At 33.5% G+C, this 18205-nt stretch overlaps 1 protein-coding gene and 1 long non-coding RNA gene across 2 annotated transcripts in view; one reads left to right on the top strand and one right to left on the bottom strand.

The window, feature by feature from the left end:
- Nucleotides 1-1106: 1106 nt before the first annotated feature.
- Nucleotides 1107-18205, top strand: part of LOC134239295 (hemicentin-2-like) — a gene marked incomplete at its 3' end in the record, with an annotated part of 24443 nt that continues 7344 nt past the window's right edge. Inside the window, exons 1-6 of the mRNA XM_062721474.1 lie at nucleotides 1107-1253; nucleotides 1357-1477; nucleotides 1603-1781; nucleotides 2097-2282; nucleotides 3375-3494; nucleotides 3631-3730. Coding sequence (XP_062577458.1) covers nucleotides 1190-1253; nucleotides 1357-1477; nucleotides 1603-1781; nucleotides 2097-2282; nucleotides 3375-3494; nucleotides 3631-3730 — 770 coding nt within the window. The remainder of the gene's footprint in view (nucleotides 1254-1356; nucleotides 1478-1602; nucleotides 1782-2096; nucleotides 2283-3374; nucleotides 3495-3630; nucleotides 3731-18205) is intronic.
- Nucleotides 15753-18205, bottom strand: part of LOC134239296 (uncharacterized) — a 2504-nt gene continuing 51 nt past the window's right edge. The window contains exons 1-2 of the long non-coding RNA XR_009986198.1: nucleotides 18159-18205; nucleotides 15753-15898 (exon numbers count right to left, since the gene is read on the bottom strand). The exon at nucleotides 18159-18205 is cut by the window's right edge and continues 51 nt beyond it. This is a non-coding gene — a long non-coding RNA (uncharacterized LOC134239296). The remainder of the gene's footprint in view (nucleotides 15899-18158) is intronic.

Raw genomic sequence — 18205 nt, 5'->3', positions numbered from 1 at the left:
AAATCAAAATGCAAATTTTCATAAATTTACCTAACATTAAATAACTCAATTATGAAAAGATACATTTTCTGGGAAGTATTTTATGAAATCGTATAAATAAAAAAACTCGAATAGATCCAGCATATTTTGACATAGACTTCCTTTTTATACATATTGTCACCCCTTCCCATGGATTACGCTAGAAGGTGAGGTGACAAAACGCTCGTTACCAATTTAGGTGTGTGGCACCCATTGATTCTTAAATGCTTCTTTGGCATTTAATTGTTATGGAAGCAATTAATAAAGCAATTAATTATCAATTAATAAAGCTGTGGCCTTTATTATCCAAAAATATTTTTTGATATTATATTAATAAGGGAAAATATTTGTATTTATTAAAATGATTAATTTGTTTAAATAGACCCTATACAATATACAATATATAGTGGAAGCAAACATAAAAATTATTAGTTTTTATCTTATGATATGAATCTCGAATCTTGCTGGGTCTTTTGATGCAGTTATGTCAAAATGGTTGTAGATTTTTCAATTATTTTGTACCACTTATTTAGATATTTAATAAAAATATTGTGATATGTTTTCGTCATAATAATTATGTCGCCCCGAACGAAGTCGGGACGACATATTGCGATTGTACGCATGTTTTTGTTATACAAGCTGTTTCTCGGAGATGGCTGGGACAATATTCCTGAAACTTTCCTCAAAGGAGAATCACTGGTTGTAGTTGTGTTGTGTGGTCACTCAATTTCAAAATGGCTACTGTTGCCATGGAAACCTGCAAAAAGCGACAAATTTTGTCCGCGAGTTTTCTCTCTGGTCCCTTAAACATTCCTCATGAAATTTTATTGATGTAATGATTAGTATCTGTTATTGTGCTCATTGGTTTTAAAAATTGGAAATTATCAAAAGTTTCCATGGAAACAGAGGAAAAGTGAAAATTATTTTTAACTTTGATTTTTAAATCAAAGTACTGAAAGTACTGATACGCGTCGATTGTTGTCCAAGCTTAGCTAATGGGTATTGTTTTAGTGATGAAAAAATGAAAGTCTTGTCCAGTTCGGGGCGACATACGCTATTGCTTGCAATAGCAAACTTTCTAGTTATTATTGATATAGTTGTTTGCTGAGTTCGGATTTTGCTTTGAATCGGAATATCATATCTACATTATGGTCTAAAAGCAGAAACAGCTATGAATAGTACAGAGATTGTCATCTTCCTTCTATGTGTTAAAGGCATCGCAATCTTCTGTAAAGGTAATGCATGCACTTTTTTCCGTGATTTCATCTTAAATATTGATAATGCAGAAACAGCTCTGAATTTATTCAACACTTATTTGTGTATCCATGTTTTCTTAAGAAACTGGACATGTTGGTCTTCCTCCTGTGATAACGTCAGAGTTTGAACCGGAATATTTCTTTCCTCCAGTCCAATCTACCTCATTGAGTCTCCACTGCCAGGCGGAAAACGGAAATATCACGTTAAGACTCCACTTGGATTATTCCTTTGATAATATGAGCTTGCGATTATTATAAACACTTCTAATTTTTTTAATCTCTACATTGCATTCTACTCGTATCATACAACATTTGATGTATTTTTAAGGTATGAATGGTATAAAAGTTTTATGAAACTTGAAGATAATCAAAGGGTTACCTCTTACTGGAATACTGGTAAAATTTTCTTCTCAAATCTCACAACTGAGGATTTTGGAATGTATTTTTGTCAAGCAAAAAATGAGTTTGGGGCTTCAATTTCTGCTTTTGTCAAGATATCAGAAACAAGTGAGTGTATCAATTTTCAGTTATTTATATTTTTAAAAAAGGTAATATATTATGAAATATTATAAATAGGAAAGAAATTATAATTAAAAAATTTACTTTTTAAATGAAGAAATATAGTTTATTTTCATGGTCTAATAGCTTTGTTGTATGATGTAGGAATGGATATAACTCAGAAATTGAGAGAAAAGAAGTACACTTTTTTAAACTTCTTAAGAATACACATTTACATTTATAGAGTTAAGAAATAGAAACCATTATGTAAAATTAAGCTAATTTTATAATAATTGCGTTTGTAATGCTTTATCTTTTTTGAAGGAATTGATCCATTTCCAATTAAGAAAGAAAGAAACAAAACATGTCAAGAATTTCATCACTGCAAACTTTCATGTTCTAACAAACCCATCTGTGTACCCACAAACAACTGTCGAATAGAATGGAAAAATGGGCCTGGAACGTTAAATAGTGTGGATATAATTGAAAACATGGCGCTAGATCGAGAGGGTAATAAATACTTTGCACTATTGTCTGACTTTCAATTATAAACAAATACTGAACAATTAAAAATAATAAGAAAGTCTGATCCTACAATCAAAAATCTTTGAAAAGATTTCGTTTAAAACTTACACTACTTAAGAATTAAAGGATTACAAAACAAAGGACACATAGTCCACTTCTCTTACTCGACTCGGAAAAAGCATAAATCTGTTAATAAATGTAAAGTTTAAATAAACAAATGGTCTAATTCTATCCCAAGGGAGTTAATGTTTAATTTCACAAATTTGAAACTTACTAAGTGAGGATGCCTCTACGCTTCTTATACCTTACATTGCTTTGAAGATTTCACAGTATAAAAAATTACAGTACATATTTTTAACGTCTATTGTCGCCCCGTCCTGCCAATGGTCTGGGATACCATTCATCAACTGAATCAATACTACTCAAGGATGTATCGATAGTTACGACTTTACCATTCTTGATAAGATTTTTGAAAGAAGATATTTCTTCTTCTTTTATATGTATAAGTATGGTCAGATTTTGTGGCCCAACCCTAAACCATTGGGTACAAGCAAGCTGAAGAAATAAGGATACCAACAGTCTTGTTTGAAGTCATCATTTCACAAGTTGAATGGTCGATATAATGACTTCATCAGCAAATGCAACCTATCATAATGTTAATTGAATCCTGACTGACATTTTGTACAAATTGTTAGACTATTGTTTACACACTTAATTGTTTAAAGGTTTTTTTTTTCCCTTTTTCTTAATAAGGAGCTCCAGCACGACGCGTGTGAAAAATTACTGGAAAAGTTTCCTCATTAATTCTTTTGATTTGAAAGGTTTTAACTGAACACTTTTAATATTCACTGTAGAATCCAAATTTATTGTTAAATTTAATACTAGTATAGGCCGCTGAGGTAAAGAAACTGAGGTTCACACAAAGATTTACTCAAAAGTTCTCGATCAAATCTCCTTAGTGAAAATCAATTGGAAAAATGTTTAAAACTGTTTTATTGTTAGTTCTCTTTGATTTTCCTTTCTTTCTTGTTTCCTTCCTAATTTTCTTTTTATTTTATATTAAATAATAACCGCCAGGAAACCTTCATTTTCTAAACATCAACCGATCTTACGGAGCACAGGATTATTACTGTGGTGTTTGGAATGACAACGAACAAATATTTCGAAAGGGAAATTTATTGAACCTCAATGTAGAGGGTGAGTTATTAATGATTTGTATCAGTTATGTTAATAAATTCAAAACAACAATAGAAATCTTCAATTTATTTTTAAATGTACGATTTATTTAATGAGTAAATAAATGTTACCGGATATAACCATGATCATCTTGTAGATTCTGCTGACATTTTTGTTCCTACCCGAGCTGTTTATCACAGTGGGTATAAAGCTTATCCTGGAGAGAATGCCATCCTGCAATGTATTTTTTCTGGAAAGTAATGCCCTATTCACACGGAAAATTTAATTTGTAGTAAATTAATGCGATGTAAACTAATGCGAATCAAATTGCGTTCACACAACAGCTAATGCGAAGTAAACTAATGCGAATTAAAATTTTACTTCTGCAGCCCGGCTTTTATGACGTCATTTGCAAATCACGTCACCTTCTGCAGAAGCAGATCCATTTGACATGATGGTAAAGTGTCTGTATACACATTTTAATGATTAACAAAATTTCTCTTCGTTTTTCACTCAAAAATAGCACAAGTACTTATAGCTGACTACCGACAAGTAGCATTTGACTAAATGTTGCCATTACGCATGCGTCAGAATTTAATTCGAATTAGCTTCGCTTAGCGTTCACACGGAGCAAATGCACTGTTCATACGGAGAGTTTAATTCGCAGTAAATCGATGCGAAGTAAACTAATGCGAATCAAATTGCGTTCACACGACAGCTAATGCGAAGTAAACAAATGCGAATTAATTAAAATTTTCCTTCTGCAAGCCGGCGTCAGCACGGCTATTATGACGTCATTTGCAGAACACGTCACCTTCTGCAGAAGCAGATCCATAACAAAATTGATTAAATTTTGCCATTATGCATGCGTCAGAATTTAAGAGAGAATGTCACGAATCATCAAGCTTCAGATGGAAACTTAAAATTTTAACCTCCTGTTTTCTTATATTGGTTGTAAAAAGTGTTCATTGTACACAACTTTCACATATATGAAAATGATGTTTGACCAACAAAACTATTATTTATCTACCTTCTTTTGTGTTGCCATGGAAACCACCGTAAGTGAAGGAAAAAAAGCTTAAATTTTAACTTTTTTGGAAGAATATTTTTACAGAAAGAATACTGATATCACCCACAACAAACTTTTTGCAAACTATTAAAGATATGTAGTGTACAAAAAAGTTTCAAAGCAAATCTAAATACCCATGCATCTGTTGCCATGGCAACACAAATACTACATAGTTGAACAATGTGAAAATTTAAATATTTACCTGTCAAGTTAAAACTAATGTATATAAAATCTACAACAGGTTCAGCATTTAAATGAATTTTATTCTTGCACAATACATGTTGATCTTCAAGACTGACATAAAAAACTGAGAAGCATATTTACTACTTTTGTGGGAAAACTGTTCAATTTCATGTTTGAATTCTTTAAAGAATGCTTAAAATTCACTTCCAATATTTTAGGAAAATTTTAAATTTCTTCCAAATTGATACAATTGTATGTATAAAAGCTATCATACTCTTGCATCATTAATAAATATAGTGAAATTTTGGGATAAAAATCCTGTAATGTGCCCATAGCAACCAAATTTACTGCATAGCAACCAAGACATTTTCGAAACATCATGTCAAAAAAATAGAGGAGAACATGTATTTTAAGTATAAATTAATTGAAAAACCTTTTTTTCTTTAAAAAAAAATATCTATATACTGAAATTTATACATTGATTATATTCTGTGCATAGCAACCAAATGAGGTCCATAGCAACAGAGCTGAATAGACATTTTGTTATTCATGAATTATCAATAAAAACTATTGATGATACTCAAAAAGAATAGTTATGGGAATTCAAACGGATAATCTAATAGTCTGCATCCTTAGATGCAATCTTTATGTAATTTTGGTCTGAGATTTTGATCTACCATAGTTATAAATAAAACTAAGAAGCAAATTCAAGGACACTGTTCCACTAACTTTATGGAAAGGAGTATGGATGGTGAAAGGTGTCGTAACAAATTAGTGAAACCTCTCTCTCTAATATTTTACTAAAATTTAATTATTAAGATAGTGGTTATCTTTAAAATTGATAGGTATCCAAAAAAAAGAATTTGATAACAAAAACAATACAGCATATACAAATTGAAAATGGTCTAGCAACCATAATCAGATCATAGCAACAGTATAGTGTTAAGACAGAAATTGATCTATTTTTTCATTTGATAAACTTCATACTCATTTAAAAATTGTTTATACAAATTTTTAATAGATAAGTTGATAACATTTTACACCAATTTAATATTTTTTAAAAAATTCATATTTTTCCTTAAGGCCCTTTCACAATTGGCGCACGAGCATTTTAAAACACTTTGCGATCGGAAAATTTTAGCTTCGCACGAGCTATCGCATACTTTGCACGATGTCTCGCATTCATTGCATGTGTTTTAGTGGTCGCATCAAGTCTCATCAAAATAGTCAACATTCACACTATTCAGACGCGACTAAATGCGATCAAAATTATTGCAATTCAACGCACGAAAATTAGTACGAACGTTTTACAACGTTTTATGTACTCGTAAGAGTGATGCACGATTTTTTAAGATCGTAAGATGAATCGCAGCTGTCTTTGCGTGTGTTTTGCGACCATGAGACTGTTGCTCAACATGTCTCATGTAATCTTGCAAGGTTTTACTATCATTGCTTGATTTATCACCTTCAACTGCCATGCTTTGCAACAGGTGTATATATAACGTTTATAATTATAAGCATCTTAACTATGTCAACTGAAGAGCGTCGGAAACGGGTGGTATATATACCCGGCCCTCTAACTCGCACGAACATTCATACTATGGAATGCATGAGCACACGAGCACCGCACGTCCAATCGTTTTGTCGCACGTTCAATCGTCCGATTACCTGATCAGTCGTGCAATCCTATCGCATTATCTTACAACATTCGCTTTCATTCTACAACAGTCGCATATAGACGCAAGATATATCGCAAGATTTAATGCACAACAGTCGCTTTAGATCGTGCAAATTTCGTACAAACACTTTTTTCATATGCGATTATTTTGGCAACAGTTTACGATCCTAACCAAAATTATTCGGTCGCACGAATATTTTGTCGCCTCTGTTCGTGCGCCAATTGTGAAAGGGCCTTTAGCAATATATATCTGACCATAGCAACACTGAGTATGAATGAGCAAATAATGACAAAATTTGTCTCTGTGTTCCCCAGTCAGTAGAAAGGTTATAGGCTTTTGAAAGAAATCGCAGTATGTTGGTGTCAGCAATTTCTGAAGCAGTTTTCAATAAAGCATCCAGCAGAAGAGAGCCTTGACCTGGTGCAAGGACATTCACAACCTCTTGAAAAATTGATTTAGCTGATGATATATAATCACTTTTTGTACGGTCAGATGCTTCATTCCAATCTGTTCTGAGTTGCTTCTTTACTGGACTTAGGCCACAACTTTGCAGTAAAGTGTCTAGAGCTTCCCTCTTGTTATTCATGTTTTCTAGGTGATCACCTCCCTCCTCTTCTTCATATGTATCTTGACTGCTTGGTAACCAGAGGCTGCCTTGTGAATTAATGGATGCTTGCGTACTTGTCTACAAAGAAAATTTCATTGTAATACACCAACTTAACCAAAATTGAAAATTTTATACCCTCCTATCAATAGGACATGGTCCTCAAAATGGCACAAAGTTTGCTTGGATTGATACTCTGCTTAAGAAATGACTAATCCTTGGCCAAATTATTCGATATAACCTGGTTTGGGTCAGTTTACGCTTGGGGATTATAAAAAAGTGTAAACTGACCCAAAACAGGTTATACTCAAATAATTTGGCCAAGAATTAGTCATTCCTTGTAATTTAATTTTAGAATAAACAAATGTGGATGTAAAATTGTGCTATTTTTTATGAGTTCAAATAATTTGCCACTCAATAATACAACCATAGTAACGGAAGTGATGGGAAACAAGGGGAGGTAATAACTGATACACAGAACTAGCAGCAATGATGTTTGTTTACATGTGGTAAGATCAAGTTACTTTTTGAAGTCAAAGGTACATTTATTAAATCTGGAATTTTCCATGAAATCCGAGGACTGAAAATGAAGGGATTGCATGGATATGGATGATTCAGCTGGTCGTCAAGGGGGTGAGAGGCGAGAATACAAACAAAATTAAATTATTTATGTATAGTGATAAAATAATGTGGAATAACTTCAGTACTTTTGGTAATAAGCTTGGACAGATATGTTATGCTATCTCCCCTTGAATGATTATAAAATTCATTTTATTGTAAATATTGTGAAAAATTTGAATATACATGTATGTATATATAACATTAAAAAAAAGGATATTTAACCTGATAATTTTATAAGTAAAAATATCCTTTAAGAGACTTGTAACAAAAAACAAGATGTGTTTGTGAAACACTATGCACCTGGCGTCAACAAAGTTCGAAAAAGCTATTTTTAGGTCACAGTCAAGGTCACAAGGTCATTGACCTTGGTGTTGTTTGTAAGAACTTGATTAGTGGGGTATGCATACTAAATATGAAGTCCCTATCTCCTATGGTTCAAAAGTTATGGCAAAAAGTGGAAAAAGCTATTTTTAGCGTATAGGTCACAGTCAAGGTCACATGGTCATTGACCTTGGTGTTGTTTGTAAGAACTGAATTTTTTGGGTATGCATACTAAATATGAAGTCCCTATCTCCTATGGTTCAAAAGTTATGGCAAAAAGTGGAAAAAGCTATTTTTAGCATATAGGTCACAGTCAAGGTCACAAGGTCATTGACCTTGATGTCATTTGAAGGAACTTTATTAGTGGAGTATGCATACTAAATATGAAGTCTCTATCTCTTATGGTTCAAAAGTTATGACAAAAAGTGGAAAAAGCTATTTTTAGCATATAGGTCACAGTCAAGGTCACAAGGTCATTGATCTTGATGTCATTTGAAGGAACTTTATTAGTGGAGTATGCATACCAAATATGAAGTCTCTATCTATCATGGTTCAAAAGTTATGGCGAAGGTTAAAGTTGACAACAGACAGACAAACGGACAAACAGATAAACAGACAGGACAAAACAATATACACCCCAGATCTATCAATCCGAGTGCATAAAAATTCTGCTTATACGGTAATACCTATACGGAATACCCTAGGTACCGTACATTATTTGCGTAGGACTTTAAATTTCTAAACTGAATCAAATAATCCTTTACTAACCTTTTCAATTCCTAATAGCATTTTGTTTAAAATTGTTACACTACATTTGAAACTTTCCTACATAAGATATGCATAAAGTTTCAAAATTTCAAATAGTTCCTATTATCCCAACTTATCTGTATTTCTCCGTTAGAATCATCTCAAAATTCATGATAAATGATGAATTTGTAGAGCATTCTCTACAATGAGACCTGAACATGTAATTTATATAATGTATTATAAACAGGCACATAGCAACAAGGGGACCAGGGGGCCTGTCCCCCTTTTTTTCTAAACATAAATTTCAGCATTGAAAATCTTCATTGAAAGGCCGGTTGGGTCCCCTCTCCCCGTCTTTTTGATCATGTTGTTACAGTAAAGTGAAATAATTGTGTGAATAAAATTTGGTACTGAAAGAAGTTGACCTCTACCCCCCCCCCCTTTATTGTCTTATTAAGAAAATAAATATTCATAGAACAAAAAAAAAAACACAAGAAACAGAAACATTCTGTTTGTTTAATTTTCATCTTTAAACAAAAATTAGCGGTTCTGCTTGAAATCACAGGTACTTGGGTCACGGTTTATAAATATTTATAATGTACCTCATTGATATTTAACTTTTTTTTACACATCAATAAGGTACATTATAAATATTTATAAACCACGACCCAAGTACCTGTGCTTGAAATCAAGTTTTTATATAAGACAAAGACGGGCCCAAATAATACAAAATTTTAGCACATAAACAAGAAATCCAAAACTACTTAAAACCATGTATAGGGTGTCAAAATCCAAGGCACTGGGGGACCAGGCACTGGAGGATAATATATACATGTAACTTTGGGAAAAAAATTGAAATGGACTTCTGCATGTAAAAAAACAACTAAAAGGAGATTTCCTAAAAAAATATCAAAGAGAAACTACGAGTATTTGAAGTATCAAAGAATCCATATGCGACAAGCTTAGTAACACCGTTGTGAAAAAGCCTATATAGGATTCTACAACGTATACATACAGATACAGATACATGTAACACAAAAATTCTGAGGAAATTCGGTCATTTCTTGATATGCTACACTGAATGGATATGCACAGGATATTATGTTGTGTTATATCCCATACATTTTTACCTAACAGGAGTCCATGTATTTTATTTAAAATTCATATTATCATTACCATGATATTAAACCTAGGTATGGCATTAACGTTAAGACTTGACCAAGTTTTTAGTCGTCTGCAGACAAATTACGTTCCCTAAATTTTTAATTACTTTTTTTTAAATATGTATACTTAAGTTCAACTTACATGACTAGTCTGCTTCCCAGTCAGCTCAAGCTCCGTTCCACTGTAGCCCCGTTGTCACAGACTCAACACAGAGCTCATCGCATCAGCCAAGTTTGCCGCCATACTGCATATTGTTTACACAAAAGATTCAGCTAAGGGAAGTAACTCTTTGAATTTTTCAAGCGCTTTAAGTGAGGTAAACGTTCCGAAAATTGCTCATAAAAATTATCTGCAACATATGCTTCTCATTTTTTTGCCGAATCTTTGTAGAAAAGGAAGTGTTTGTTTAATTTTTAATACCAGATTGAGATAATCTTGTTGTAGAATAAAGAATTTAATTCTTATTTTGGCTTAATTATTTAAGACAAAACTAGAATATAGAAGCATAAAAATATTTTTTAAACTTTCTAACCAGTGATGCTTAGTGGTAAAAATATTAGAATAAGTTTTTATGCTTATATGTTTTAACTTTGATTTAATAATATGTGACACCTATGTATCTACAAATTAAAAATGTAGTAAATATACTTTCACCGATATGGTTGCACATTTGGGGATGTTTGGTCTTGGTTTCCATGGTAACGGTTCACAAAGGTCACATGTTTTATACCAAAATGTTATCAGCGCATCCCAAATGTTTCATTATCAATGCCATTTAAAAAAGCAAATTTTTCAAGTTTCCATGATATATATAGAAGAAGCTTGACGGTTCGTGACATTCTCTCTTAATTCCAATTAGCTTCGCTTAGCGTTCACATGGAGCTAATGCGAAGTAATTCAATGCACAGTGAACTAATTCGAATTAAATTCTCCGTGTGAACGCTAAGCGAAGCTAATTCGCAGTAACTTGACGTTCATTTCGAATTAAACTCTTCGTGTGAACGGGGCATAATATGAAGTAATTTAATGCGCAGTAAGCTAATTCGAATTAAATTAATTCGCATTAAATTCTCCGTGTGAACGCTAAGCGAAACTAATTCGCAGTAACTTTACGTTTAATTCGAATAAAACTGTCCATGTGAACAGGACATAAATATTTGAAAATTTTAACTATAGACAACATTTTATTGACTCTAGTGATGTAGTCTGTACATTTTGCACATTTTTAAACAAGTTGAATAAGTGAGAAAAAAATGCGTTTTGTCAAAAATATGTTTCATAATTAACGAAGAGTACTAGTGTACTTCTGTCATATATTTTTGTTTAATTTTAAGTTGTATGGTTACCAAATAAATTCAGATTTAAATTTAGATTATTTTAAAATAACTCCTAATATATTTCAAACGTATTCAAAAAAAAAGAACGAAAATGCTATCACGGAACAGATAAAAAAAATCAGTAATTCACATTTAACGCTCTTCCTTATGTATTTAATTTTTTTTAATTAATTGGCATAAAAATGAAAAAAAATAATTTTTATTACGTTCTGAGTTTATATCTCTCAATAAGATATATTAAAAAGACCCACACTGTCCATGAACTTTGCGAAGTATTCCTCGTACATGTACAATATTCCTAGTGGTCAAAATAGGATTCCAAACTGCATTTCAATGATTTTCTTTTCTTTTCTCGTGTAATAAAAAGTTTTATTTTTTAAATATTGCAATCTTCAGAATCGCGATAATGATAATTGACAAAGGTAATTCTTGCAATTTTAAAGTATAAAGAATATAAATCCAATCTGTAGTTTAAGAAGTAACATATACTCGTATATCTCAGCACCAAAAAAAAATATCGGAATGTGATGTTTTATTGTCATAAACAACATGATCAATGGCGGTAGCTATATGTATCGCATATAGATATTAGTACATACTACATTTTACATACTGGATATCATATGGAAAAGTAGTATGTATTATTATGTTTATTACATGTTTGATAATAAGTAATAGTTATTGTATATATATTTTGGTGTATCCTGAGTTATTTGGGCGAAGGGCGGTGACGAGTGCGAAGCACGAGTCTCCGCCCTTCGCCCAAATAACTCAGGATACACCAAAATAAATATTCAATAACTGTCTTGTATCATGGTCCAATTAAAAAGTTTACATTTGAACACGTGATTTTCTAAAATGATTATTCATTATCAAACAGTCAAACTCCAATGAAATTCAATTTTCCAATCACGTGAAAAATCTTTCCCGTTGCCCCGTGCAAATTGTACATAGCGCGACTGACAGTCACAAGATATGGACGCTCGTAATGATGGTAAAGCCGGAAAATACAACGAGTTCACTGGAAGATCTACCAAAACTTTTAAGGGGGGAATGGCGCATAAGGAGCTTTACAACAAACTAATAAGGCATTACTACCAGCCAGGTAATTTAAATCTGATTATAAAATTATTGCTTACAAGTATATTGTCTTTTATTACTGTATAGAGATTATTAGATCCGCCCTCCTTCATCTCGTTATGCCCCCCCCCCTTTTTATGTAATGTCCCCCTTTCATCTCGTTATTTACTTAAAATGTATACTTAGACTTGATGACTCCCTGGTATAAATATTGAACAGAGATCACATGAAAAATATGCCTATCGCATTTCATAATTTATATTAGATATTTTATTTGGAATTTTAATGTTGTAGGGAAGCGTTAAATGACGGATTTCTTCAAACGTTAAGTAGTGGCCCTTGGAAATGAAGGTCTGTTCTACAGACGGTGCTAGCTGGATCACCACCACGGTACGGCATTCAGACTGTCGGCGTTAACAAACTGAAATCTATGATGAACATAATATGTGATCGTGCGGGACTAAAGGGGAATTTCATCAATTATTCTGGGAAAAAACTTGCGTGACTGCATTATGACAGAGTAGAATTGGTAAGCAAAACATTATGGACTGGACAGGGCACAGATTGGAGATGGGACCCGGGCATTCAAAAGGTCAAATGCAGATATCGCTTGTAGAGTTCGTAGTTTTGGATTTTTTTTGTTTTTGTGTTTGGACCCCCCCCCCCCCCGCGACAACGCTTAGCGGTGAAGAAGAAACGAGTATTCCTATCGAGCGTGAATGTTGTCCTGAAAATCATGCAGAGCGCTTTGAGTGATATTACCAACTTGAGCAGTGGTGGAGCATTTCCTTACTTCCATAATTGCAGCTTTTCATTTCATTAGAAACTTGTGTACAAGTATACAACTGTCCAAGATGGATGTAATTTGAATATTTTTTATTTGAAAGGAAATTTCAAATTATTTTTTTCTTTTCCATACCTATAATGATTTTAAAACATTTTCAAAAATGTTACTAGAATAAGGTATGATGCAATTTTTCTTTTTCAATGGAACGTGACAGTTGTACAATAAATTATTTAAACAGGACAGTTTTGTTGTATAATGAGCTCCGCCCCTGCTGGTGTATCTCCAGTTATTGTACAGGGAATTTCAAAGGAAAAGTGCCGCAACGTTAACCATGATACAAGGAACATTATTTGCTTAGTGTCAACAACAAAAATTTACGTGTGAATTACCATTATTACTGTTTTTTATTATTTTTTTTTGTAAGAGTGATATTTCAATCGTTGCATGCAAAAAATTGTATTTATTTTAATTCAATAAGTATTTTGATACCCCGGTTACCCATCAACTGGTTGATTTCTTTCCATAATCCTTTCAAAGCTAGAACACCTTATCTTATCCTCCTTCAATGAGTAAAAAGTCTGTAAAACAGTTTGTCGTGTGTTGCCACCTTTGTGACGTTTAATAATTTGTTTGAAATTCTCAAAAGTATTATTAATAATGACATATAATTTTTAGCAGACACAAGATATCAACATGAGAAATAAAACCAATTTTGTAAAGGGAGATAATCCAAATTTACAGTAATTACCACTTAGATTTAACAGGAAAAATCATGAAAATGGGTCTGAAAACGCTAAAACATAAATTTAAACAACAAAGAAATGGCGGAGGCGGGGCGGCAGGAGGTAAATAACAAACTTTGAAACAACGTCCGTCCTCCAAGGATGTAGATGGGAGAAAAGGCAGAGTAATGCACCGCATGGTCAGAATTTCATTTGTTAGATTTTAATTGGTCAGATTTTGATTGGTCAATCTCTGCCTCTCCTACCACGGTAAGACATGGAACAAAATTAACATTACAAAGCACAGCTATACAGTATTTCAGACTTTCACATTCAAGGAGGACACTTATTGATTACAATAAAAATTTTTAAGTAAACTTAAATTTATTTATTTTAATTCAATAAGTATTTTGATACCCCGGTTACCCATCAACTGGTTGATTTCTTTCCATAATCCTTTCAAAGCTAGAACACCTTATCTTATCCTCCTTCAATGAGTAAAAAGTCTGTAAAACAGTTTGTCGTGTGTTGCCACCTTTGTGACGTTTAATAATTTGTTTGAAATTCTCAAAAGTATTATTAATAATGACATATAATTTTTAGCAGACACAAGATATCAAGATGAGAAATAAAACCAATTTTGTAAAGGGAGATAATCCAAATTTACAGTAATTACCACTTAGATTTAACAGAAAAATCATGAAAATGGGTCTGAAAACGCCACTGACTTGACCGAATTAGGGAAAGTTCAGACCCATGAAGGAAAAATAAATGGCAACACACCTCAAACATAAATCATACCAAAAGTGAGTAAAATTTACAAACATGGGAATAAACATATGTCCCGTAATGCAATAAAACAACAATTTGAATTCACAAGTGTCTTATGAGGGATAAACATATGCCCCCATCACAACCAAATGAGTTTACTATTCCTAGTGTATTATGTCTGTGGGTCCCAAGTATTAACGAATCACTATGTAGAATGTCCGATAAGGGATAAACGTATGCCCTTATAGTCGCAAATCATCATCTTATTCGCTGTTTTTTACTAAGTTCACATGTATGTGGTATTCATTTAAGAACTGTCTCGAGCAATGTTTTAGATGATGGATAGACATATGCCCCCATATTGGAAAATATTTCACACTGTAAGCTTCCGCACCATTTTAAATGTTTATATGCACGCGATCTTGTCACCTACCAGCCTAAGTATTAACAAATGACTTAGGCACTATTGTTCTGGATGAGGGATAAACATATGCCCCCATACGTTAATACTCTTGAAAATCACTTCAAAGTCGAGATCCTACACAAATAACAAAACAAATCTGCTCCGAGGAACCACTTCCACTCAAGCATATATCAACATGGTGTCACGTCTTATGTAATATTTAAATGCATCCGATTTCCATCTACCCAGGAATCTAATCTGACTATCGCTCATCCCTCGCGATGCACAGTAAGAGGCCATTCCGATTCGAAAGGAATGTCCTTTGAATCTATTGACATCCAAATTACAAAACATGAGACTTTGCTTTAATATGTTTGAAAATTCTTGCCTTGTGACTGCATTGTATTGGGGGTAGCAAAAAAGGGGCCGTGAAAAGCCAATAAAAACATTGTTTGAAATAATGCCCTTTTATATATGTTCGATATTGTATGTTCTAAAGCATCACAAATTTTATGCAGAACTACTATGGTTATTGGTAAACAAATATCCATTGAAGGTCTTGATTTGCGACAGGAACTTAATAGTTTCTGAATGAGAAAGCATGATGTATTGTCAGGCAAATTATTAATTTTATGTATATATGCTATTGATGAAATAAATGACATGATAGAGGAGGCTGCATAACCTTCAGCAAATAAATAAGAGATAAACAAAGCCAAAGTTTCCTGAGACAACGGAAGATCATTACTCATATCAAATTTGTTTGCAAAATTTCTATAAATAGACCATGCCCATTTATATGCTTGAGTGGAAGCTGGTGCCAATGTTGAAGTCAACAGGTTCCTCAAGACTTGTTCTAAGGAGGTAATGTTGGCAGATTGGGAATCACCGTTGGTTCTTTGTCCATCCAAGGAGCAAGTTGATGGAACTGCTGCACCTTCAAACGAGACAAGCAATCACATAGAATATTTTCCTTGGTACCCAGATGCCTAGCTTTAAACAAAATGTTAGACTGCAAACAAATTAGCACTAACTCTCTAACCAAATACATTATACTTTTATCCTTAGACGATTGCTTGTTAATGATATGCACAAGGGCATGATTGTCTGTGTAAAAGTAAATGGATTTGTTTTTAAAAATATGACTCCAAACTTTAAGAGCTAACACTATTGGGTAAAATTCCAAGAGAGTAATATTACATTTTTCCCAATTATCATTCCAAGTCCCATAGAACCAGTGCCCACCTAACACTGCCCCGTATCCTATAGATCCTGAAGCGTCTGTATACAGTTTTAATTCATTGGAATCAACCCACCTATCTGGTAAGAAAACCGACCTACCATTAAATTTTTCCAAGAAGGCTAACCAAGTACATAAATCTGCTTTTACTTCTTTGTTTAGTCTAATGCGATAATATGCTTTTGTAATGCCAATAGTAGTGTTGATAAGTCGCCTTAAGAACGCTCTACCTGGCAAGACTACATTACACGCAAAATTAAGAAGACCAATCACTGACTGCATGTCCTTCAAAGTAATCTTTCTGCTTGGTAAAAGCTGTTCAATTGTATCTCTACATTTTTTAACTTTATCAATAGGTAACCTTGCCTCCATCATCTCGGTGTCTAATTCATATCCCAGAAAAGTCATTACCTTGTTAGGACCAAATGTCTTATCCTTAGCCATAGGTACACCTATGTCGGCGCAAACTGTTAAAAATGCCACAAGTTTTTTGTGGCACTCTGTCGCAGATTTGTCAACAATTAGAAAATCATCTAATACATGAGTCATAAATTTAATTCCTAATTTTTCTTGTGCAATCCACTGAAGTGCTGTACTAAACCTTTCAAATATACGACAGGAAGAACTGCAACCCATCTGAAGACATGTGTCAAAATACCAATGACCTTGCCAAGTGAAACCAAAGTATTCAAACTGTGATGCATGTAAGTTGACAATTCGAAATGCATTAGAAATCTCTGTTTTGCAACAATATGATCCTTTCCCACACTGCTTAATGTTTTGAATAGCATCCTCTACAGAAGAGTATTGAACAAATGACTCTTCCTCGGGTATGCCATCATTGACAGACTCACCTTCCAGATATGACAAATGATGGATCATACGGTACTCACCCTCTGTTTTCTTACTAACTAGACCTAAAGGGGAACAATTTAAAATTGGCAGTGGTTTCTCTTTGAAAGGACCCATAATTCTACCCAAATTTATCTCCTTTTCTAACTTTTTGCTAATAACTTCTGGTAAGTCCAGTGCCGATTTTAAAATTTTTTGAAAGAGTATTTCTACTTTCCCCTGTGTAACCAATGTGGAATCCATATCAAAAAACCATTATAACTAAAAATTCTGCTTCTACCTTGTCATACCCCACCAACCAGTACTCTAATCTACTGGGATTTACTGGAGTTGGACCCTTTTGTGGGATAGGTTGGCTTTGAGAATTTAGCATTACCTGTGTTGGTTGATGTGCCATTTCCTTGAAATGGTTTTTGGGTTCTGGATTTGTCCAAGAAACGAAATGGCCGTTGAATTGGTTTTTTACATATGTAGATTGGATGGAAGCCACCACAGTTATAACATCTGTGCTGGAATTTGCATGATGAACCAAGCCTACAATACCTTCCAGCTTTGTGATAGGCAAAGCATGACCCCTGAGGGACTTCCTCATACGTACCAAATGACGCACGGTCTGGTGTTATTTTGCTTGACTTCTTTTCTGATTGTTTGAGGCGAGCAGTAACATATATCTCCATATGGACATCACCCCATTCTACCTCACCTTGTTCTATGAGTTCCCTGAACTCCTTATCATATTTTCTCCAGTCCCCCTTTTCCTCTGCAATTTGCCTTACTGATTCCATGTGTTTTGCAAGCTTTGGCTGTGCAAGTGTATCTTTAATGCAATATATTGTCACATACCTATTCCACGCAGTTACCCAGTCATGCAGGGATAACGAACCATCCCTAACTTCGTCGTCATCTGTAGATCGCATATTGTGGATTACCACCTTACCTGTCTGATCCTGTTCCTCTACCTTGATAGAATACTTACTTTTCCCCTTTTCCTTTTTTAACAACAGAGCCATATCAACATATTGTTTTGACCAAATTTTAGATTTTATTTTGTCAGAAACAGTTGCCTCTATCGGTACTGATGAGCTTACAAAACCTGATTTCTTACCAACATTTGCTGCAGATGGAATTTCAGTACCTACAATCTGTGAACTG

The sequence above is a fragment of the Saccostrea cucullata genome, unplaced genomic scaffold, assembly GCF_032062105.1.
Source record: "Saccostrea cucullata isolate Sc308-1 unplaced genomic scaffold, CSIRO_AGI_Scuc_v1 ctg3162, whole genome shotgun sequence".
Classification (NCBI taxonomy): Eukaryota; Metazoa; Mollusca; class Bivalvia; order Ostreida; family Ostreidae; genus Saccostrea; species Saccostrea cuccullata.
This window is presented reverse-complemented; position numbering and strand designations above follow the sequence as displayed.